This window comes from Lagenorhynchus albirostris, chromosome 7, assembly GCF_949774975.1.
Source record: "Lagenorhynchus albirostris chromosome 7, mLagAlb1.1, whole genome shotgun sequence".
In the NCBI taxonomy this organism is placed as follows: domain Eukaryota; kingdom Metazoa; phylum Chordata; class Mammalia; order Artiodactyla; family Delphinidae; genus Lagenorhynchus; species Lagenorhynchus albirostris.
In genome coordinates, this window is record NC_083101.1 from 86,405,434 (window position 1) to 86,431,634 (window position 26,201).

A 26,201-nucleotide genomic window follows, 5' to 3' on the forward strand; every position below is an offset into this window, starting at 1 on the left:
AAGGATGTGTCTGAAAAAGTTTCTGGACTGTCAAAGCAGCACCTTTACTGAATTCAAAGCAGTATAGTGCAAGATTTATTTTTACCCGTGTCCAGGAGTTAAGTTTTGATTCTCCAGAATTCTGTGGATCTTTCTTAATCAGACAACACAAGCACCATATTAGAATTTTTTGGCTTTCATCTGCAAAAAGGAAAACTAAAATGAGTAGGTTTTATCAAATAGAAAGAAAAGATAATCAGTATAAAATTTGTAACATTATATACTAAAGGAAATATATTTATTATATTTTAGGAAAATCACAAACTACTAAGTTCATAGAACAAGCATCCAGGACCATGTGTGAAACTTTGTGGTTTTTTTCCTTCTTGTGGGTTCAGGATCACTTATGCTTAGCCCTTGTGAGGTCAATTCTTTCTGTCACAGCAGCAATTTTTAAAGCCAAAAGAGAATGATGGAAAGAACAAAAAGAACTAGCTTTTTTAAAGATCAGTTCTTTATTTTATATTCAAATCATTAGTAATTTCAACCTTTTTAAGGCAATATCACTGCCATAAGCAGTAGTCAATATTTCTGATTTAATCAAATTGGCCAAAATACCCCCACTTGTTAAAAATAAATTTAACAAAAAGAATTGTTTTAAAATACATTCTTTTTAGTACCAAATGGTTTGGATAAAATAGAAGCCTTTTACATGCTCCTAATTCTTTACTCTAAAATGTAAAACTTTACTAAATATGTGATAACAATGTTGACCTTTGAAATCTATTTGGCTAGAACATCTACTTCGTAAGCCATTTTCTCTTTCCTCCTTTGGTAACTAAGTCCATTCAAGTTGGAGATTCTATAACACAACTGAGAAGCAAAAATGAGACCTAAAAACTGAAGATGTCAGTACCTGAACTAGAGCCAAGCTACTATGGACTTTACCACAAGGCCATGGAGGTGATGCTGAGGAAACCCAGCACCTGGAATCACTCCTCTGCAAAATCACCTGATGCTCTTTACTTTGTTATCTACTGCAATTTCATAAACACAGCATTTCTAAGGGCTTCATTAACAAGAAATAAGGAGAATACAAACTACAGTAAGCTATCTCGGCATTTTCAACCACAAACCAAAGGACCCTGATAGTAATTTTAAATCCATTTTCCCCCCATAAACTTAGGCTCTCCTAATAACTAACACCTCTGAACAAACTTTATCAGGGGTTATCCTGAGGGATATTCCTATTTTTCCTAGCTTTTATGAGCTCAATTACATCACTGGCTTGCCTGAAATCAGTTCATTGCAAGAATCACATAATTTAACCACTGGAGATCCTAGGGTTCTTCAGGTTGAACCAATGCCACTGATTAAAAATCTGACTGTTGTACTTTCTATGTTTTAAATATCAGAAGAAATTATAACTATCTGTATGTCACAAGTGTGACAAACACATCTAATGATATGCTTATGTAAGCAGCTTCCCATGTTATACAGAATGCAACCTGATGGGGAGCATTTCCAAAAATCAGACACTCACCACTAAAGAGAAAAAAGACAGAAAATGTTAATTATGGAGTGTAAATCTAAAAGAATCCAAAAGATAGGAGTTTTCCCCAGGTGTTGAGTGACTCTGCACATTTAGTTCAACAAGCATATTATTTTTTACTTTTCTCTCAAAAAGAAAAAGAAGAGCAAGAGTAACCTGCCCCCAGCCTTTATTTCTTTGCCCAGAGTCAATGCACTGAAATGCACTGCTAATGAGCTTACTTTGCTTTAGGGATTTAAAGATGCAAGCCATCACCTATTATTGATGAATGCCACCAGCACTGTCTACAGGGGATGGCATCTGTCAGGCTCCTCCCTAGAGGCTCAAACATTGGAACTGGAGCACTGGGGATCGAAAACTGCCTGGGATTCATCATGCAGACAGTCATTAGTGCAAAGCACTCATCTAAAACTGAGTGTAAGGGAAAGGAATATACCACCATATATTTGCCACCTAATATTTTATTGTTTGATATCTTGAACTGAAAGCTCCAATGAAAGCTGAATTAATTCTATAGTTTAAAAGTGTGATGGCAGCATTTTTTTAGACAATAAATATTTGTTTTAAGCTGCCAAGTTTGGGGGCAAACTCTCACACAGTAATAAAAAGCATGAGGAAAACAGGTTATAGCTATAATATGTTAATCATGAGCTCAGACCTAGAACCTACCAGCCAGAACTCCAAGGAGGTGAAGGCAGTAATTTTATGGAGAGAACACCACTGAATAAAAGGTGTTTTTTCCCTTTCTATTAACTATTTTTTCTCTTCCCTTTGTGGAGTCTTTTAATTTGCAAATCCTTCCTCCTTCCTTATTATCCTTATTTCTGATCCTAGTCTCATTTACTTACTTCTTTCCTTGATGGAAACTGTTTACTCTTACTGTACTTAAAAAATAATTTTGATATTACAAAACCATAAGAAAATATCCCTTCCTGGAAGAAAGTGCCCAACTAGTGAAACAACAGTGGCAACACAGGCAAGATTTGATTACTCATGAGTTCTGTGCCTGTCAGTCTCCTCTACTAGCTCAAAACCAAATGCATACCTCAAACAGGAAACTGAAATTTAATGGGCAGTTCAAATGGTAACACACACATTTAAACAGAAAGAGATGGAGAATTTGTTTCTGGTTCACAGAGGGGGCCAAAGTAATAGAGATTAGGTGCTAAGGAAAGATCACAGACAGATGCAAGTCTAAGTCCACAGGGAAAAATCAGTCCAGTCTCTCACTTTTACAAATAAAGAATCGGAGACCCAGTGAGTTCTTGCCTTAGTTCTTGCCTTAGAAAATCCTATCTCATCTATTTTCCTCCAAGAGTCAGCCCCCGCAAAACCTCCCCTGTGAAACTCTCCTTCCCCTCAGCAACTTAGTCAAAGCTCCACAGTACCAACCATCATCCTGACTCTGGCTGATCTCCTTAGGTTTCTTTTTTCCCTGACTGGAAGCTCCTAGAGGGCAGAAATTGTGAGCCATGTTTTCCTAGGGCTTGACATTAAAAAAAAAAAAAAAAAAAAAGTGACTATATACATTCACATGAAGCTGGCTGGTGGTAAAGCCAGGACTGGAACATTTCAACCACAGTGGTACAATCCATGGGGGCAGATCATTACAACAACATGGGCTTTAGAGGAGTAGGATCCTGGATTTTATTAGTTCTATATTCTGAAAAAAGTGACATATTTAGGCTAATCCATAAATATCTATCCTGCAAGCCTATCAAGAACTCAGTTAGACCCACGATGCAATCCATAGAGAACAGTGCTCAGCACAAAGTGAGCAATGCGTTCTACTTCAATTCTACAATCCAAACTTTCTCACATTTTAACATTTCTGAATTAAGGATGTGTCCCACATCCACTAGGTACACTTTAAGGGCATATTATTTCTTTTTTCTAAAAAGTGGTCATTCAATCTATGAAGTATCTATGAGTGATGCCTTTAAATGGAGGAAATTCAACAGTTTCTTTTCCTTTCTCCTGCCGTCAACAGCATTGGCCTAGCTCAATGTTTTTCACACTTTTGGTCACGACCTATAGGTGGATTGTAAAATCAGTTTTGGGTCATGAAAACCATTTTAAAAATGGTATAGTGAATATGAATTGCACATAATAAAAGCAAGCATTTTTTCATGAAACGTGTGGGTGTATGCGTATAACTGTATGTATGCATATATACACATGTATAGAAAATGTATTTCTGGTCAAAGGTTTTTTGAGAAACACTGGCCTAGTTGAAATATATAAATTTGGGGCAGGTAAGCATGGCCCTGGTAGGCAAATACAGTGATGGCTTCGCCATTTTAGATCAAGAACTTGAACAAGCTAAGTGGGTAAAGGAGGAAGCGTCAACTTAAGGGGGAAGAGGAAGCAAGAGGCATTAAGTGAAGAGGAAAAGGAATAGAATGAAGTTGGGGGTGGAGCCAGTAAGTTTGAGTATATGCAGTGCACCCAAGCATGTATGCTCATGGAACCAAATGCAAATGTTGTCCCTTCCCCACCTAGTTCAAGCTCCTTCTAATGACTTAGAACAGGCTAGGAAAGAGATACTGTATAATTCTCTAAACATCAAAGGGGAATATTCTTATTATTTTTGATTCTACTATCATTATATTATGCAATTAGTCTCTGACTTTAAAAATATGAAAAGTAGGGGGCTTCTCTGGTGGCGCAGTGGCTGAGAGTCCGCCTGCCGATGCAGGAGACACGGGTTCGTGCCCCGGTCTGGGAGGATCCCACATGCTGCGGAGCGGCTGGGCCCGTGAGCCATGGCGGCTGAGCCTGTGTGTCCGGAGCCTGTGCTCCGCAACGGGAGAGGCCACAACAGTGAGAGGCCCGCGTACCGCAAAAAAAAAAAAAAAAAAAAAAGTATATATTACATTAGCTAACAATATAGTCAAATCAAGGCAATAAACCTCCACTATATACCTTCAGATGTTCCTATTCACCCTATGCTAAGCTCTGGGACAACAAAGAGAACTAAAACCACAGTTCCTGCTGTTGAGAGGCATTCAGTCTTCCAGGGCATCAGACAGGCAAACCAACAATTATAAAGCAGTGTAGTAAGTGTTATAATTAAGGGAGATACTGGCAGCTATGCACACACTAAGAAAGGTTCCTAACTCAGCCCTAGCAAGGCTATTTCGAAGAAGATTTGAGGACATGAGATGAGAACAGAGTTCCAGGCAAAAAGAACTGCATGTCGCAGGCCCAGACATCAAGCACTGTTAGTAATTTAAACTGTCTACAATGCATGTGGTATAGCTGTGGAGGATTAAACAGGAAATGAGGCTAGACAGGTAGGCAGGAGGTCAGTGAAGGAACACCTCCCCCAAAGTATCCCCAAATTCTTCTTAACCTTGAGTAAAACCAAACTGTCACCCCTAAATGATGGCAGAGCCATAGCAGAATTCAAACACTGAAGAATTTTACACATGGAAAATGGTGTGTGAGTTAATATGAAATTGCAAAACAAAGAAATTATTTCATTATTATAACCATTTTACACTGAATTAAAAATGAAGTTATAACAATCATCTGGGAGTTTCTGCCCTCTAATTCAAGGAGTTCTGTTCTCCTACACATCTGCATGTATGTGTTTGTTTGTGTGTGCTTATCTATATACACATACACAAACATATATGGACAACAATAGAGGGTACCTTCTTTGTAATGGAACAAGGAATACATCTGATAAGTTGTTTCACGAAAAATAAGAGAAAGGCTTATAATTTAAAGTTCTGTGTTTTGTTAAACAATGCAAAGATTAAAATTATCATTAGAAGTCTGCATTTTGAGAGGACATGTTTTGGATTCTTACCATATGCTAAGATAAAAGGATTCCAGCAAGTTTTTGCCAACAGTTGACCAACTGTGGGGAATCTTTCAATAATTGCACTTGAATCCTATAAAAGAAAATTATGTTTTGGTCAGTAAAAGGACACTATGCAACTCAGAAAAGCCTGAACTGCCATTATAGGTTGAGGGAGCTTGAATGTTTCTTGTTTAGCATATATTTTAGAAAAGTAAGGGGAGAAAAAGGTTAGAGAAGATCTTTAGGTAAGTAATTCTAATAAAGTTTAACAAGCAATCACCATACTTCATCCTTAAACCAGGCCACCCAAACTAAGAAGTACAACAAGTTTAGGTAAAATCAATATTACTGCAGCATTAATTTTCTTTTACTCATATTTAAGTCAAGAAAGGCCACTTTATCTAAAAAATAACAAAGACTGCATAATAGTGAAAAAAAATTATAGGTGACTAATATCTATATAACACCATATGTTCATCCTGGGTTTTTTTCCTAACATAATAAGAGAAGTTCCTGAGTCAGCTCCAGTAGCACTATCTCAAAGAAGGTTTAGCAGCACAAGAACTCTGGAACTTGTAAAATGAAATAAAAGCAGCCAAAGCATATAGATACATATCTCTGTTTATTACTATTTTGATTACTATATGCTAAATGACATCATATTTGTCTGCAACGACCTAAAACCTGACACAAAAAGCAATCAATCAAATAGAAAACAGCTTAAGATTAAAAAAATACACTTGCTGTTGTACACTTGGCCCTTTCCCACTTCTTTACCTTTCAAGAAAGTTAAAAAATAAGACCAAACTGGGCTAACATGCATGTAAGCTGAAATGATAAGCATTTCCTACTGCTGAAGCAATAAATTCCTCACATTTGTCTGAGCATCAAGGTCAGTCCTGGACTTTCTGGAATCACTTTAAGGTCAAGTTACTAAAGTCTCATTGCCAAAAAACAATTTTAAAAGTTAGCATTAGTTGTTCATACAGACAGTATCTTTTCTTCTTTCTAAAGACATGTGAACTCATATCATCACTATTAATTGTTCTTCAAATTTCCTACTTGCTTCTTTGATTAAGGAAAGAAAAGTATAACACAAGAACACCTACATTAAATGACAATTTTGCTTTTCATTTTGAAATTAGAAAATAAGTATAAATAAATAATATTTTGATATTATGAAAATACATTAATTCACAAAAATACCTATTGCAATGAAAGTATGAAATCTTATGTCAAAATGAAAAAATACAAAATTCTGAACACAATAACGTATACAACAATAGTGAAGACACTCATAATCTTAATATTCACAAGAAAAGTCCACTTAAAATATTTATAAAGAAGAGATCTTAACATTTATCATCTCTTAGTAGAGCCCACTTTAGAATAGGGTTGAGAAAAGAGTAAGCATTTCAGCAAACCCTTCAATATTTAAGAGATACAAAGGCCTTTAAAAGAAACCCAATTATTTCCTGACAACAAGTGTCGAAGTCTTGTTTATTTAAAAACAACTTGATTGGTCGGGAAGTCTCATGTGACAATATAACTAATCAAGAAAGAAAAGACTGAAGTCATAATGAATCAGACACTAGGAAACCACATACTGTCTGCAATATTTACAGGTAATTTGTCTGTCTAATCTTTCGTTAGGTCAATACCACAAGTCCCTGGACTGCATTCAGGCTTAATAAAATCTGGTAAAGAGTTCCTGATGTCACAAAATAACCTTATTATTTTGGTCCACTACTCACCATCTCTTTCAAGGCTTCATACAACTGCCTCAGGAACTCCTGGAACTGAGGCAGGTGAAGACAGGTGTCTTGTTGGGTTTCCAAAGTGGATGCCTGATCCCATACAGAAAGCTTGCGCATCCAAAACTGAAAATCAGAAGGAAGGCCTACTGAATCTTGAGCCATCTCAGAAAAAGGGAAAAGGTGATGTACCTTCACAGTTCACTGAAGGAAACAGTGAACACACATCAAATCTATAAGAAAGGGGGAAAGAAATGAAACATTTAAAAAAGGATCTTTTATCAATGCCTTCATACCACTGATGAGTGAAAGGAGGATTACAAGGGACCAAAATAGCATGCTTTCTGTGAAGTCATCTTTGAGTTATTTTAAAATGTGTCACCCAGCTGTATCTCCAATTTTTACCATCTGAACTTTTTATCATGAGTAATATCATTACACTAAAAGTCATTATACCTCCACAGGCACATGCTAATTATGTACAAAAAGCACAGCTGATAATACTTTATATCTTCTTTTTAAGACTGAGCTATTTTTAAATGTTCTGAATATGAAGTTCATTTGAGTATTTTAATGTAATGGGAAATCAAAAACATCCAGGGGAGTTTCATAATAGTCTGTGCATAAGAAATGTTTTTGAAGTTCTTACGTTTTATATGCACTTCTGGCTTCTCATTTAGGTGTAAAAAAAATCTCTATGCATTACTGTCTAATGAATTTTCTTCCTAGTTTCTCAATTCTGAGAAAAAAGTAAAATAATTCATTCCACATGCACCAATTTGAACAATCTGCTTAATTTAATTAATGACTGCTGTATATGCTTGGTCTCCATTCAGAAGAAGAAATCATATTTTGGTAAAATAAGATAAACTCCAATTGTTGAGGAGGTATGCCAGTCCTAAGTGACAGAAAATAAAAACTCATAAACCTGACTTACGACATCTGAAGTACATGTTAAAAAGAATAGTGGAGTTACATGCAGAGTGAGTGAGTACCTCAGGCAGAGATAGGTAAATAAACTCCAGGTGCCTCACCAGCATCCCAGCTCCTTGCCGTCCACACCCATGGGAAGCATACTGGGCAAAGAAGGGAAGGCTGCTTCTCAACAGGTGCAGGCTTTTACAGACTCATAGTTTCCTGGGGCAGGGATAATACTCAGCTATCTAATTTCAAAAGATTACTCTGCAAGTAGTAAGTGAGTTTAAATCTTCAACAGCGATTAATTAACAGATAAAGTGCTCCCAATTAAATGCCAATAACATCAACAATGGAGGTTTTCATTACTAAACAGGAAAATAAGAAAAAAAATAGGAAGACTGTACAATTTTGCTGCAGTGCAAAAAAAAATCTAGACCAGGAAGATGAATGTTTTAAAATAGTACTAAAAATTTAGTTTTGAAAAGTCCCATAAAATTTTTTAAAAGTTTAATTATAGAGGGAAATATGCATACTGTCAAATGCCACATACATAGCCAAAAGTCTAGATGTCTGGTTCCTCTTTCTCTATCTTCTTTGTCCAAGCCACCACCAATACCTGTGAATTCTACCTCTAAAATAAACATATGTGATTTCATTTGACCTCATTCACTTCTTTCCATTTCCACTACTGCCATCCCATCCCATTCCTGTCCATTTCTTCCCTAGAGTCTTCTATCTGGTCCCACCTATTCATCTCCAGTTCATTTTCTACACTGTCAACAAAAACAACTTGCCCAAATGTAAATCAGACCTAGTACACTCCTGCTCAAAACCCCCTTCAATACGTTCCTTGGGAGGAAATCTCAATCCCCTGCAGAAAAGATACCGGCTCCTTACCAGAGTCTCCAAGGCCTTGTAAAACATAGCTCCAGCACACCATCCTATGTCCTATGTTGCCTCTCCCCAGCTGACCAGAGTCCACTCCAGGCCTTTCATCTGTTTACCAACACACCAAACCCTCCTTCCAGGCCTTTCTGCTGATGCCTCCACAGCTCTGAGCACACCGGTTAACTACCCTGGGCATTTATTTGTTCACTCAGTTATTATTGCCTCTACTGGTACATGCATTCTCTGTCTTCCCTGAATTTAGCCCAGGCCTGGGAAATAATAAATGTTGAATGAGGAAATATTTTTCAAAGTATAGTTCAAGCTAAATGTTATAACAAGATGCTTTTCCAGGTAGAGCAATTTAATTTTTAAAAGGTAACTCCCCCCAAAAAGAAATTTTAAAGGTATTTTTATGTTATCTATGTAAAACTTAATTATTAATATCCCATTTTATAAATATAGTAATAGCTTACATATTCATATAATTACTATGCTCTTGGCAATATATTAAAACCTTATGCATACTAGCTAATTTGATCCTCACAACAACCCTATGAAATGGGTATGTACTACTATCCTCATTTTACAGAAGCACAGAGAGATTATGCAATTGCCCAAAGAAAGATTATGTAAAAGCCAAAGGAAGTAACTGTTAGTAAGTAGCAAAGCTATGGTTGTGGAATTTGAATTCAAAGACTTAAGCTCTAAAGTCCGTGCCCTTAAACAAAGAAATAAACTGAAGAAACAAACTGATGAATTTCTAACATGTTTCATATGGCTCTATATGTAAGTCAGTTTAGATATTTGGGAACATCAAATTGAAGAACTTTTTGATAGAAGAGACAAGAAACTATTTTATTTTAACAAAATTACAAACAACCTTTAGTTTAGCAATGGAAATGCATCTGATTGTTTTAAATGGAAAAAGCTTTAGGGATCATGCAGTACAGTGGTCCTGGACGCTCTATTTCATAGCCTATCTGGGGAGTGGGGTCAGTGGGAGTAGGGAGATGATAGTGGTTGTGAAACAGGTGGTACCCTGGTTGTGATGGTAGCAGTGGAGGTGCTGCTGGCATTTACTGTCCAAGAGCCAAGGATGCTGAACACACTGCAATGCACTGGGACAGCAGCTCAAAAAGGAAAATGGTCTTCCCCCAAAGGCCAACAATGCCCCTACTGAGAAATGCTGACCTAATCTGCACACTCTGGAATGGCCATCTGTTGGATTTGCCTGTTTACCATTCCTCCTCCATTTTTAGTTATAACACCTTACTTCTCCTTTAGGAAAGTATCTCCCCTATATTCCCCAAGTCTTGGCAGGTCCATTAATCAAGGTACCTATGCCATCAGTCAAGGAGTGAGATGATGATTCAAAACAGGCAAACTAGACTCTCTACTGGGAATCCGAATCTTGAGCAGACTGCCATAAAGGTGGAACTAAGTCATTCAAAGATTCTCTTAGTCTAGATCCCTATGCCATCTCCTTAACAAGGTATGACTTTTCAGCTTTCTCTTTAATTCTGTCAGCTACCCAGGGGCCGTCTAATAATTTTTTTTTTTTTGCTTAAATTAACCACTATTGGTTTCTGTGATTTTCAATCAAAGAATACAAACTGATATAGTCTGATGTTATACAGTATCGGATACAAACTGATACCAGATAGTGGGCTGCAGACAACAGACCTTTGGAGAAAGGAGGGGAATTTAGAAGTGCTACTGGGCCAAGTCAGGTAAAATGACAGTGAAACTTCTGTTCCTATTAGGGAACTGGAAACCAGAAGTCCATGGAAGAAGGTAATACAGATCAATGAGGCATCACCCTCACACAGGGGTCCTGAATCATTACACTCTTCTAGTAGGAATGGCCAAGTGAAACCACTTGACTATCAAAAAAAAAAAAAAAGTCACACATCTGATGACTTGCAGAGAACCTCACTCCTCAGCTGAGGGGCCAATGGGTCTTAGTCAGTGATATTAGGCTGTCATAAACGTATAATCAAATGGTGACTCCAACTCAAGGTGTACTTTTAGATATGAATCCTAACTGGGGCAAATTAATACTACCCTTTGCACCTAGAATACAGTTAGGAAGCTGGTAAATGCATTTCTCCATGGGGATAAACTGAGGACATGAGAAAGCAGTTGACTTTCACCTGAATCAAAGATATCAATTCTGGATATAGCACATTACACTGGTCTACCATATTGAAGATATCAGGCTGATCAAAGTAGGAAGATACGGGTGCCTTGTTTGTATTCCATATGGTGGGATATAAATCCCATGAACATACAGGGCCTGCCACTTCAGGAAGTTTCTTGTAATCCAATGGTCGGTGGTCCGGTCAGGATATGCCCTTTAAAATGAAGATACACAAGAATCTAGTACCAGCGGTGGCCTCCATTGTGGAGACCTAAGTAGATGGATGATAAGTGCAGGAAAGGAAATGTCCTTTCCTGTACTTTTACTGTACACCTTTTTGCAACTTTTCAATTTAATGCCATGTGTACTAGTTACTGACTCAAAATTAATAATAATAAACAAACAAAAAAAAGTGAATGATAAGTGCTATACCTTACACCTGCTAAGAAGCAAAATGCTTGGCTGATACCTCTGGGATTCTGAAGGTAACATATACTACATGGGTTTTAGACCATTTATCTGCTTCTACCCACTTGCCTGGCAAGGAGGAAATACGGGTAGGCCCAAAGGAATAATCACTATACAGCTTATCTGTCCATACTGAAGTGCTCTGCCACTCAGCTACGACCCAGCAGATCCTACGCTCTTTAAAGCCTGTGTGGAAGATCTGGATTCTGCAAAAACCTTATGGCAGGACTCAGTGACTGGACTGATGTTCCAAGCCACAAAGCTGGGTGTACCCAGCAGCACTCTATCATCATGTGCAAATTATGCCTGCTTGGTCAAAATGCATAAGTGAGGTTTTTGGATGCTATCTGTATATGTCTTGCTTGCTATGTCACATAATTTTTAAAAATTCCCTTCTCTTTCATTTTCCCCTCTCCTACTACTGCATATATAAAGTATATTATTAGTAGATAAATTTGCTAAAATCTATAATTTACAGATAATAACAAAGATGGGAAAAGGAACTGACATTATCCAGAACCTCTGGACTTGAAGCTAGATGCATTAACCAGGCATTACTTTGAATTACCTCCCTTTTTGGAAGGAGGAGAAAGCTAAATTATGTTAGTGGAAAGTATTTTAAAAATTCTTTGTATGGAAAGCAATAGGTTTGAATGTCTTGAGTAACCAAGAAGAGACAGTGGGCATATCTGTCGTTTTTGCCCGCCTAACACCCTTTTCCTGTTCTTTTAATATACAGTCAGCGCTCCCTATCCACAGGTTTTGCATCTGTGGATGGAAATTTTTTTTAATTTCAGAAGGTTCCAAAAAATTTGCCATGCACCCGCTACTATTTACAAAGCATTTACCTTGTATTTACAACTATTTACACAGCATTTACATTGTATTAGGTATTCTAAGTAATCTAGAAATGATATAAACTATATGGGAGAATGTGGGTAGGTTATATGCAAATACTATGCCACTTTATATAAGGGAATTGAGTATCTGTGGATTTTGGTATCTGCAGGGTCCTGGAATAACCCCCCTGCAGATATCAAGGGACAACTGTATACACACCCCACTTATGCTCTGAAGAACTGCCCTTCCTTTCCGTATAGTTTTAATGAGACTGGTTTGCCTCCTCAGAAGTGGAAGAGTTACACAAGTCTAACAGATAAAACTAACAGCTAAGGAATACACTACACAAAATAAAATGAGTTTATGTCCTTTTTATCTGACATAAACTGTAGACTTTCACCCATTAAGGAGTACTTTATGATGATCTCACTTAAAACACAAATTGTGTGGCACAAGTGAAATTCTGTTTATGATGTTTTCTTTCTTTCTTTCTTTTTTTTTTTTTTTGGTACTGTTTAGTAAGTATTTTTTAGTATTCAAAAAAAGAAGTAAACAGCCAAATGAATCCTATGTACCCTTTAAACAGTTCAAACAATTATCAAGATTTTCCATTTTTAAAGCAAATCACAGATACCATATCACTTTACTCAAAGTATCTTGATTTGTGTCTCTCTTTTTTTTTTTTGCGGTACTGATAATGTCAGTTCCTTTTCCCATCTTTGTTATTATCTGTAAATTATAGATTTTAGCAAATTTATCTACTAATAATATACTTTATATATGCAGTAGTAGGAGAGGGGAAAATGAAAGAGAAGGGAATTTTTAAAAATTATGTGACATAGCAAGCAAGGCCACTGCTGTGGCCTCTCCCGTTGCGGAGCACAGGCTCCGGACGCGCAGGCTCAGCGGCCATGGCTCATGGGCCCAGCCGCTCCGCGGCATGTGGGATCTTCCCGGACCGGGGCACAAACCCGTGTCCCCTGCATCGGCAGGCGGACCCTCAACCACTGTGCCACCAGGGAAGCCCTGTGTCTCTTTTTCATAAAGACCTAGAAGAAACTTAACTACAATATCTCTTTCATATCCAATAAAGCCAACAATGCTATCATCTAATAGCCCTTCTATGTTCAAATTTCTTAAAAACTTCCCTTTATATTTGGATCGTTTATATTCAGATCCAAACAAGATCCACACATTGAATGTAATCAATATTGATATTTCTCCTTTAATCTGTAACAAAATGATGTAAAAACAAGGCTTCTCTAATCTGTAACAAGTACCCCTCTTTTATTTTTTTTTAACCTCTTCATATCATTTATCCCTGGGAAAACCCAACACATTTGACCTATAGAATCTTTCACACTTGTGCATTTAGCATTTCTTGTGGTGGTCTTTAACATGTTTTGCTCTCTCTTCTATATTGCTTGCAAACAGATAGCTAGACCTAGAGGTTTCATTAGATTCAGGGTTAGTTCTTTTGCAAGAATACTTCATTTGTGGTGTTCTGTTCTTTGAATCAAATCAGAAGTCACATATAATATCTGGTTGTCTCATGTATCCTAATGTTGAAACTGATCAGTGGTTTCAGGTATTGTCAAACAAATCCATCCATTATAAAGTTCACCACCACCTTTTCTCTAATGGTTTTAGGATCTTCTGATGATCATTTTAGGTCCATTAGAGGCTGAAAAATAGTGATTTTTCTAATTTTATCCATTCTCCCGCTTTTATGATGTTTCCTGATGTATAGAAGTTTTACATTTTTAGGTAGTCAGGTTAACAATCTTACCTTTGGAACTCCAATGTATGTCTCTCCAATCCTGTGAAATTGCCAAAAGTTCTGCTAACTTCTCTCACTTTTAGTAGTACAGGCCCTCTTCTAGGTTCTTGGTCTCTCCCAGCTTCTCAAGAAATGACAAATGCCCTGAGGTTGAAAAGCTGCTGTAAAATGTCTGCTCAGAACTTTGCACCTCCCTTCATCCCAAGATCTTAACCCCTTGAGTCATGAGTACCTTCATAGTTCTCCAGTATCTTCCAAATACGTTTTATCTGGCTTTTCTAGCCACTCTAAAATAGCTGGAGGTAAAGTCTATAATAAGTTCTCTTGATTAACCAGGATAGGTGAGGTAGAAAAAAGTATGATACAGACTATATTTAATGCAAACATACTTTCTTTAAAATTGCACCCAGGGCTTCCCTGGTGGCGCAGTAGTTGAGACTCCGCCTGCCGATGCAGGGGACGCGGGTTGGTGCCCCAGTCGGGGAGGATCCCACATGCCGCGGAGCAGCTGGGCCCATGAGCCATGGCCGCTGGGTCTGCTTATCTGGAGCCTGTGCTCCGCAACGGGAGAGGCCACAACAGTGAGAGGCCCGCGTACCGCAAAAAAAAAAAAAAAAAAATTGCACCCAATTTCAGTTCTATTTCAGACTATATAGTTGAGACCAACCTTCCTGCTGAAAGTTATTCTATAAAGCTACATGAAATATAAAAACGTAATTCAAAAATCACCAAAGAAACAGCAAGATAGTGTGGAATTTTCAGAGAAAGATCTTGGCACATAAGGTGGCACAGGCCTAGGGAGGCTTTTCTGATCCTGAAGAAGTAGTTTAAAGACAAAGCATCAATTTTGACAGCCTTGCTAGAGAGTAAAAGTAGGAGGCCAGGCCTGTCAAAGTGAGGTCCTCGTAAACCACCCCACATTGAGGACTGCACCCACAGAGGTCCACCCTGAGAGTATGGGTGACCCAGAAGTAAACCAGGCTGCATACAGACTACAGCCTAACTATGAAACTGAAACTGAATTAAGGTGGCCCCAGGTTGCTAGTGCTGCTAGGTACCTGCAAGATGCAAACAAAATTCCTCTCTGGAGAAAAACAACATCATCATACCTTTCTAGTTATTTCTGAAAATAATTTTTCAAATCCAACAAAATTAAATAATTAAAGACAGGCACACAGGAAGAAAAGAACACATGAACAAGAACCCAAAAACAACGGACAAGAACAACAACAAAAAAAAACCCCAAAACAGAGAGGTGCTCAAGACAGTTCAAAAACTAGACAAATCCCTGGTGGCACAGTAGTTGAGAGTCCGCCTGCTGATGCAGGGGACACGGGTTCATGCCCCGGTCCGGTAAGATCCCACATGCCGCGGAGCGGCTGGGCCCGTGAGCCATGGCCGCTGAGCCTGCGCGTCCAGAGCCTGTGCTCCGCAAAGGGAGAGGCCACAACAGTGAGAGGCCCGCGTACCGCAAAAAAAAAAAAACTAGACAAAAACTATAAAGTAACTAAGAGGGTCCCTTGTGAGATGAAAGCCAAAATTTCATCAAGGAACTGAAAACTATAAAAAAATGACCCTGTAGATGAAAAACAAACAAACAAACAAAAAAAGCAGGAATTCTAGAACTAAAAAAAAACTGAAATTAAGAATTCAACAGATGGGTTTAACAGCTAATTAAACACAGTTGAAAAGGGATTTGATAAACTTGGAAGATATATTAGAAGAAACTATCCAGAATTCAACATGGAAAGTAAAAACAATGGAAAAATACAGAAGAATGGATAAGATACACAGAAATACAGTGAGAAAAAGCTAGAAAACCTATCTTCAATGCAATGAAAGGAAGAAAGGACCAACCTAGAATACTACACCAAGCTAAAATACTCTTCAGGAATAAAGGTAAAATAAAGTCCTTTTGGCACACTGAAAGAATCTGTCACCAGTAAACCTGCTCTAAAGGACGCTCTTCAGGCAGATGGAAAATGATTCCAGATGGAAGTCTAGAGATGTCAGAGGAAATGAAAAAACAATAAAAAATGATAAATACATGTGAAATTTTAAATTAACACTTATGATATAAAATAAGAATAGTATTATTGGGGTTTTATTCATATATATATACTGAAATTAAAATATAAAAAACAATAGTACATATGCCAGGAGAATGACAGACTTAAAGAGTTCTAAAGTCCTTGCATTTTCCAGGAAAAGGAGGATAAAAATGTTAACATTCGACTTTAATAATTCAAAAAAGCATACCATAATTTCTAGGCTATCCACTAATGGAAGAATAAAAGACAGTATAGAATCTCCAAATTATCAGAGGAGAAAAATTCATAGTAAAAAACACTTAACCCCCAAAAGGGCAAGACTGGAGAGAAAAGGAATATAGAATAGACAAAATAAATAAAAAGCACACAATAAGATGGTAGATTTAAACTCAAATATATCAGTAATTATATAATATGCAAATAGATTAAATTCCACAAGTAAAAACCAAAGATTATCAGTTTTGAATTTTTTAAAAAGCTAAATGTTGTTACAAAAGACACATCTAAAACACAAGGATATAGGGATAACAGAGAGGCTAAAAGAAGAATAAGGAAAAAAATGCCATGTTAACCTAACCAAAAGAATCAAACAGAGAGGGTGGGAGGGAGGCGCAAGCAGGAGGGGATATGGGGACATATGTATACATATAACTGATTCACTTTGTTATACAGCAGAAACTAACACAACATTGAAAAGCAATTATATTCCAATAAAGATGTTAAAAAAAGAAAATCAAATAGTTTCAATTTAAATACACTTTAGGGCAAAAAGCATTATTAGAGGTAAAGAGAATCACTTCATAATGATAAAATGTTTAATTTACCAGGAATACGTGACAATTTAAGTTTACATGTACACAATAACATGGGAATGTAGAACAACATATAAAGCTTAAAATATAACACAGAAATTAACATAACTACAATGAAAAATAATAAATTCCAATCATAGCAGGAAATTTTCACACACTTCTCTCGGTAAATCATAGGATAATCAGACAAAAATCCATGAATTACAAGTTTTCCCTCAAAGCACACTCTAAGCTTATGTGTTTATGTACACTAGTAGAATGCTCGTAGCAGTATTATTCATAATAGACCTAAATTGAAAACAACCTATATGCCAATCAAGAGTAGAATAAATAAAATATTCATACAAGGGAATACTATGGAGCAATAAAAATGTAGAAACTACTACTACAGTCATAGAGATGAACTGACAATCACTGGCTGAGAGAAAGAAACCAACCCATAAGAATATATAAGGTATGATTCATTTATATAATGTCCAAAAACAGGTAAAACTAAACTGTAGTGATTACCCCAAAAAAGCCAGGAAACCTGCTACATTTAGAGGAAAGGAAGCAGTATTATTGGGAGGGTATGTGAGAAAGGCGTTCAGGATGCTGGCAATATTCTATTTATTGACCTGGATGGCAGTTACATATATATTAACGTTTTAATAATTTATTAAAGTGTAAATCATGTTTATGTACTTTTCTACATGTATTATTTCCACAACCATAGAAAAATTGTTTTAACTTCTAGCTACATATTTGCCATACAGATATCACCCCAAAGGTAAGGAAAAAAAAGAAAACATAGTATAGTTTGTAAATGCGAATCAAGACGTAAAGTACTTGATGAACATAATAAAAGGTTTTAAATTGCTAAAATAGTCTGCATTTTCTATTTTTTAGTTGAGTTCTCTGTTTGAAAAAATTAAAACCACCAGAATTGGCCAGGGATACAGTTCCAGCGCTTGCTCCCTCTTCTTCATTCCTGTCCTCAAAATGTCCCCATTTTCCCAATCCTGGCTCTGCAGAAGAGAAAATCCACAGCCTTCTCCCTCCATCTGCCTTCCCTTAGCTATATGGCTACTGCTTTCCCCTATGAGGGCCATTGCCACAGGAGGGGAGAGACATCCAATCTACCACGCAGGGGAGGATAACTGGTGAGAGCATGAGATGGTCTGTGCTCATGTATGAGGCAGTGTCCATGTATCTCAAAAACAAAAAGAGAAATGTATGCCTTGTAAAATGGGGGTGATTCTTCAGATTCATAGTGATTTCAACTTTTTTCACAAATGCACTGATTTTTTTATACCAGTTAATCTGCACACTTACTACACAACTGAGAACTAACTATACTGTTGATTGATACCACATATTTTGATTGGTACCAAAATCCTTGATACTGCCCTGAATGTAAATCCTTGGCTTTCTTATGATCCTGCTGAGTGTATATGCCCTCACATGGACGTCTATGCCTATATTCATTTCATACGAACAACTAAAGAAATATTGTTTAGCATCTTTTATTTAAGAGCATAAAAGAAAGGTGGACGTTCAGTGACATATTTCCTCAAAACTCAAGATTTTAACAAGTATTTTGTGCGCGCGCGTGTGCGCGCGCGCACACACACACACACACACACACACACACACACATATACTAATGTATACTAATCTAGCAAAAGCAAAGGGCATGGAAAGTCAGAAGGAAATCCCCTTTTTCATTTCTTGAATATTTCCCTTTTAGCACATTTACACAGGTTCCTAAGGAATCAAACCATGATTTCACCTTCTACATAGAGACTAAAAATAACAGAATTGCTAGTCTCCTCAGTATATATATCCAAAAGAAAATAAAATGACCTTCAGAAATTCTTATGAAGAGTGAACTAAAGGGAAAGTCCTATGAGCAGAGAGACCTAGACACCTGAATGGAAATGACTGTCCTGTGAAAGATTCCCATGTGCTTGTTCATGTCCCTGTTTCCTGCTGATCAGAGGAAAGCAGGAGGTGGGAGGGGGAGGAGTAAAGTGGCAAGGAAAACCAGCTCTGGGGTCCAGCAAACACCTGAGATACCCAAAAGAGACAGGGTCAAAATGGTGTCAGGTTGGGATCACTGCATTTGCCCTTTCCCTCTCATCTATAAATTGGTCAAAAGTTACTTTGTTGCTTGCCAAGTACTATTCTATGAACTCAAATCACATGGCACAAAGATACACTATTGCATACCCTCAATAACCTCAATGTCTATGAGGGTTCATACTCAGACTCAAAGTACAGCAGGTGAGAGAGAAGTAATACTTCAGGGCTAAAAGATTCCCCCATTTTGGTTGACTTCTATTCTTTAGGAAAAGGATATATTCAAAAGCTTCAGAGACATGTCGACACAAGGTATATGGATTTCACCAGGCACAATTCATTAGAGTAGAAGAAGGAAATAAAAGCATCAAAACACTTAACGTACTGTCTGAAGAAAGATGACAAAAAGTGAAGAAACAATTGGGAGACAGGCTGGAACAAAGCGTCCTAATTCATTAAAAACAAAAACATTTCCCTTAATTTAGAAATCAAGAGGTTTAAGAACCTGGCATGGGACAGCCCTAGGCCAGTGGTTCTCAAATTATCTTTCAGAAAGCAAAGTGGGTTCCTAAAGTTCTATGTTAACACCTGAGCATTTCAGCAGCCCCAACTTCAAAGAGCCACAAGTAGGGCTGCACAGTATGTCCAGTCTACCACAGTGCTAGGACCAGTGACCAGTAACGACATGAGCAATTTCAGCCTCTTGCTTAACATTATATGACATTATTTCCCCTCCTAAGTTACTAGGTTTCAGGATGGAAAAATAAACATTCTATAATTTAACCTGTGATATTCTGGTCCTCCATTTGCATTACTGTTGGTTGAATGACACTTTCACATCTCAAATGGTGGTTCCATCTAGAAACATCTTAGAACTCAACCTTTTAAAGATTTTCTGAAAAGTCTAAAAAGAATCCCTACTCAGCTGATATGATGAAGAATCTGGTACCTTTAAAGTTCTGTCAAAGGATACAACTGCCATGGATGAAAGAAAAAATATTTTAAAAATCATTTAGCCTTAATCATCGTTTTCTTTCATGGCAAATATGAGGTAATCTATAAAACCACGTGTGCAAATAAGAGTAGCCAGTGCCACATTTTGAATAGTGTGAGAAATTCTAAAGCAGTTATTGTAAATTAATCATGAGCACTGAAGTAACTACCAAGGCCCTACCATCTATACCTTCTAAACCAGTGCAGTGTGTAACACCCAGGATGACAAATGTGAAAATAACAACAGTGATATAGAGCTTTAAAGCTCTTTTAAAAATCATTTAGCAAAATGAAATCTTGTGTTAAAGTTCTACATACAAAATGGACAGACCCATGCAAATCATATATCTGATAAGGGATTAATATCCAGAATATACAAAGAACTATAACTCAATGACAAAAAAACAAATGACCCAGTTTTTTAAAAATGGGAAAAGGGCTTGAACAGACATCTCTCCAAAGATATACAAATGGCCAATAAACACATAAAAAGAAGTTCAACATCACTAATCATTAGGGAAATGCAAAGCAAACCACAATGAGATACACTTTATACCCATTTGGCTGGCTATCATCAAAAAACACAAAAAATAGCAAGTGTTGGTGAGGATGTGGAGAAACTGGAACCTCAACTGCTGGCGGGAATGCAAAAGAGTGTAGCTACTGTGGAAAATGGTATGGTGTTTCCTTTAAAATAATTAAACATTGAATTATCATATGATACACTTCTATGTACATACCCCAAATAATTGAAAGTTGGGCTTCCCTAGTGGCACAGTGATTAAGAATCCACCTGCCAATGCAAGGGACATGGGTTTGAGCCCTGGTCTGGGAAGATCCCACATGCCATGGAGCAACTAAGCCCGTGTGCCACAACTACTGAGACTGAGCTCTAGGGCCCACAAGCCACAACTACTGAAGCCCGTGTGCCCTAGAGCCCGTGCTCTGCAACAAGAAAGGCCACCACCATGAGAAGCCTGCATGCCATAACGAAGAGTAGCACCCACTCACCGCAACTAGAGAAAGCCCGTACACAGCAACGAAGACCCAACGCAGCCAAAAATAAATAAATTAATTTAAAAAAAAAAGAAAGTAGGGACTCAAACAGATAATTTGTTTCCCCATATTCATAGCAGCATTCACAGTAGCCAAAAGGTAGAAACAACCCAAATGTTCATCAACGGATGGATAAACACAATGAATATATGCAGACAGTGGAATATTACTCAGTCATAAAAAGGAAGGAAATTCTGATACATGGATGAACCTTGAAAACGTTATGCTAAGAGGAATAAGCCAGACACAAAAGGACAAATACTGTATGACTCCACAGATAGGAGATACCTAGAATGGTCAAACTCAGAGGCAGAAAATACAATGGTGGTTGTCAGGGGCTGGGAGAAATGGAGGAGGTGGGGATATATTGTTTAATGGGTAAAAAGTTTCCGTTGGGAAAATGAAAAAGTTCTGGAGATGAACGGTGGTGATGGTTGCACAAGAATGTGAATGTAATAATGCCACTTAACTATACACTTTTAAATAATGGTTAAAATAGTAAATTTTATGGTATGTATATTTTACCACAATTAAAAAAGAAAGGATGGACCTGGGTGGAGTGGCTCCAGCCAAAGCAGAGGCAGGACCTGGAGCACACCCTGGGTCTGAGCCATGCCCTCCCTGCCAAAGCCCCCTCCTCATAATAGTTCTATAAACACTGCTGGTTGCCCATCCAACAGCCTAACTCCTCTACTGCTTCTTTGTTAACAGAATCAGTTTTGTCCAGGAATCTCACAGCCTCTGAGTCTTGGGGGAGGCTGGGATCTTCCCAAATGCCAGGGGTGAATCTTGATTAATGAAGACCAGTGGATCTCAAACATTTTATTCTCAGGCCCCCTTTATACTCATACACGTTATTGAGGACATTACTGACAGCTTTTGTTTAAGTAAGTTATATTTATCAATATTTACCACGTTAGAAATTAAAACTGAGAAAATTTAAAACCCAAGAACATATTCTATTAGTTGCCAGAGCAATGACGTCATCATATATCATGTAACCTCTTAACAACTCCACTGTAGACTAGTGAGAAAATTAGACTAGTAAAAAACACAAACGATGTTTTAGCATTATTATGAAAATAGTTTTGCTCTTGTGAATCTCCTGAAAGAGTCTCAGAGATACCCAATGCCACATTTTGAGAATGGCTGGTGCAGACCAGTCACGGTATTTCCATTTGTCCTCCGACTAACTGTAGGAATGTAGGAATGGGCAATGTTATGCAACTCTGGACAATAAGAACTTCAGCTGGAGGATTATTGAGAGAGTCTTTCTCAATCTTAAATAAATTCACTTTTTTCCATATTAGACACTGTAGTCTTCATGTGACACAAAATAACAGCAGTAGTTACCTTGGGAATCAAGCAATAAGTAAGCCTGAGGGGACTGGCCAACATGCTGCAAATAGCAAAGCAGAAAGATGGACCGGGGTCTTCTCACTAGCACAGCTGAGGGAATGAAGGAGCCAATCCTGAAAATTTTCCTTTTGGCTTAAGTCACCTTTCATTGGGTTTTCTTACAGTCAAATGTGTCCTAGCTGGCATATCTCCTCAGAACCTAGTTTGCTGAACACATTCTGAAAACCACCATTGTGTACGTAGCTGGCACACAGTAGAAGCTCAATAAATATCTGTTGAACAAATGTGTGAATAAATAAATAAGTAAACAAACAAATCCACTAAGGCTGTTGTAAAGGAGAGACTAAGATAAAATTTTGACTGATTTTGTGTTGAAAGAACGCTGTGTAGCTCCCAGATTGTCAACATTTAAAACAACGCTCATTATAAACCTCATAGTATCAAAAATGGCTGCATACTGTACCTGTCAGGGGGGCCAAGAGAGTTAGAAATTGCTTCCTTTTAGTCTGCACAATCTCCAAGCCAGAGGTATGAGAGGTAAGTCTACACATGCCAAATACAGACCATAACCTACTCAAAGTGGCAACCTGATAAAAAGCACTGGTTTTTATTTTTCCTCATTTCCCCTGAGCACGAGTCAACTGAAGTCACTTCTCCCATGAAATAAGCACCAAACAGAGATTTATGGACAGAATGCTAGAAAACACACTGTTTATGGAAGAAGGAAAAGAGACAAATCAAACACCTAGCCTCCAATCAATGTCACTAACTAGGGGCACAATGGCCTTGTCTGAAACTACTTAAAACCTCCATAAATATAATCAAATATAAAGTTAAGAAATTTATGCTCAACTATGCTTAAACTTGACAATATTCCTCCTCTTCCTTACTGAAAACCTGATACCAGTATTTTTAATTTACTTTAATGTTTCTTTGCTTCATTACTTTAAGTAGAAGTGATCGATTTGTCTTTTTGTTTGTAGCGTTCCAAAAAAATTCACAATAAAATATTCTTGTTCCCATAAAGCACTTATGAGAGAAACAAGTGATATTTTTTTCCCCTAAAAACAATGAGGTTTTAAGAAAAGGTCCACTAGGAGGAGCTGGCTTTTTCTCTGTTGAGTCAGGAGTGTCTGGCCTCTGAGCTACTCTAACCAAAAACACAGACCTGAAATTTGCAGATAATTTCAAACAAACCCCAATCATAAACAAAATCTGGGCCTAAGGAATCAGAGGAGGCAACTGCAATCCAGGTGCAGAGTGTACACATTCTTCACTCAACTTCGCCAAGAATTAGGGAAGTTTAATTTAGCAGATAACTTTCTGGGGATTTACTGAACTCCATTCTCCCACCCATGTCCCTAGCCACATGGGAAGTAAAGCTGCTCCCTGGATCTGGCTTCCAAGTAGAAGCATCCCTTCGTGAGTGGTTTACCTTTGAAGCTGCTCAGATAGAAACCCCTGACCTTGTTCTGCATCAGAGAACCAAAGACCTAGTATTGGGACTTGAAAAATACCAGTCTTCCCACATACATTCTGTTAGAAATAGTGGTTACTTACTTTCCTTGCATTCCTGTCCTCAATTCACTTAACTGACAGTAAGACTGTGAGCTTTTGGTGAGACCAGATAACAAAAATGGGCTGAGGAGCACATTCGATATAAAAATATTAGAAATCTTTTTGCCTACTTGGCTGCAAGTTATTTCTGCCTCTTTCCACCCTTAGTTCTACTCATAATTTATTACTAAATAAACAAAAACAAACAAAAAATCCCACACATTTATTGGAAAACTACCATACGACAGGAACTCTAAAAACACTGCAAATAAAAAGATGGCAGGGGCTTCCCTGGTTGCGCAGTGGTTGAGAGTCTGCCTGCCAGTTTAGGGGACACAGTTTCGTGCCCCGGTCCGGGAAGATCCCACATGCCGCGGAGTGGCTGGGTCCGTGAGCCATGGCCGCTGAACCTGCACGTCCAGAGCCTGTGCTCCGCAACGGGAGAGGCCACAGCAGTGAGAGGCCCGCGTACCGCAAAAAAAAAAAAAAAAAGATGTCAGTGTTACCTGCTCTCAAGCAACCCATGGCTAATGAGGAAATCAGTAACTGCAAACAGATAAAACATAATCCCTTCTGGGAAGGACTGGGAGAGATGGAAACACAGGGTGCTGCAGGGAGCATTAAGAAGGGGCACCTCGCCCAGCAAGAAACAGCAATCTCTCACTCTCCCATTCAAACACATTGTTTACATTTTCACCTCTGTTCGGTTTTCAGCATCTAAAAGAAGTGCCACTTGGTGCCAAGACAAGCACAACTGCAGGCACTGACATCTTAAGACACTATTCAGTTAGAACTGTGAGCAGTTAGGTGTTTGGAAACAACTGAATTCTTAAAATTACCATGAAAATGAAAAATAAGGGACTTCCCAGGTGGCGCAGTGGTTAAGACTCTTCCGCCTGCCAATGCAGGGGTTCGGGCCCTGGTCTGGAAAGATCCCACATGCCGTAGAGCAACTAAGCCCATATGCCACAACTACTGAGCCTGTGCTCTAGAGCTTGCGAGCCACAACTACTGAGCCTGCGTGCCACAACTACTGAAGCCCCTGCGTCTAGGGCCCGTGCTCCGCAACGAGAGAAGCCACCGCAATGAAAAGCCCATGCAGTGCAACGAAGAGTAGCCCCTGCTCGCCGCAACTAGAGAAAGCCCGTGTGCAGTGACGAAGACCCAACGCAGCCAAAAATAAATACATAAATTTATATATGTATAAAAAAATAAAAGGTGAAATCCTTGTAGAGAACTATGGCATCCTGCTTAATCCCACGCATCTTTTTGGGGCTGCAAGCCTCTGAAGGAGGAGTTTAAATAAATGTATGCTAATGGTCACTGAAGTCACACAGAAAAGCATTTTTGTGGTTAGCTTTTAGTACTATGTAAAACCAAATATCTAACTTTGTTTCCTTTAAACCCTCAGCCCACGTGACCTCCAGTTAAGATGGAAAGTAAATTCACTCTTTGATGGATCCCCTCTACTCCAAACACAGCAACGAGAGAGGAAACAAGAAGAGAAAACCAAGAGGATGCAGGCAAGCTCAAAAACAATATAAACATTTCTGTGAAACTGATATAGGGCAGAAACACAGTGAGGTAAATCCTCAAAGTTAAAGCCTTTAGCCCGCTAAGCTCAGGATCCAAAAACAGGCACTGAAACTGGAAGCATGAGACCTACACAATTTGGTGGCTAACCATAACCCACAAAGGACAGACTCAGACCTAGCATCATACTTGAAGGCAGGGTCAGAGGTGAAACTGGAGAAGGGTTCCTCCATTCCTGAAAGAAAGATGGTTATCTCATATGGAGCTGTGGCCTAGGGAGGAGGGAGAACATAGACCAGCCAGAGACCAGGAACTCAATGAAGCAGCCTGTGATTGCCCAAGTAAATGAAACACCACTGCAGTTCTAGACTGGGGCCCTGTGGAAGCCAGTCAGAGACAACTATAAATTGCTAAACAAGAAAAGACTGAGCAGAGAGGGAGAAAGACAGGTGGAAAATGAATGAATGAAAGCAATTAAAAAATATATCTCATTCAAAATAGGCCATTCAACCAAAATTCTAAAGTACATGAAGAAATCTAATGTCAATAAAGGCAACTAAAAGTCAGCCATCAAACCACTAATTCATTTCAGATGAAATGAAAATTATAAAATAGTCCAACAAAATAAGTATATTTAACTGAATTAAAG

General features: G+C 38.1%; 1 protein-coding gene across 2 annotated transcripts in view; it reads right to left on the reverse strand.

The window, feature by feature from the left end:
* FANCC (FA complementation group C) overlaps positions 1 to 7,261 on the reverse strand; it is a 175,865-nt gene extending 168,604 nt beyond the window's left edge. For both annotated transcript variants that reach the window (XM_060155374.1, XM_060155375.1), the window contains exons 1-3: positions 7,097 to 7,261; positions 5,349 to 5,433; positions 86 to 180 (exon numbers count right to left, since the gene is read on the reverse strand). In XM_060155374.1, coding sequence (XP_060011357.1) covers positions 86 to 180; positions 5,349 to 5,433; positions 7,097 to 7,261 — 345 coding nt within the window. The remainder of the gene's footprint in view (positions 1 to 85; positions 181 to 5,348; positions 5,434 to 7,096) is intronic.
* Positions 7,262 to 26,201: the final 18,940 nt, after the last annotated feature.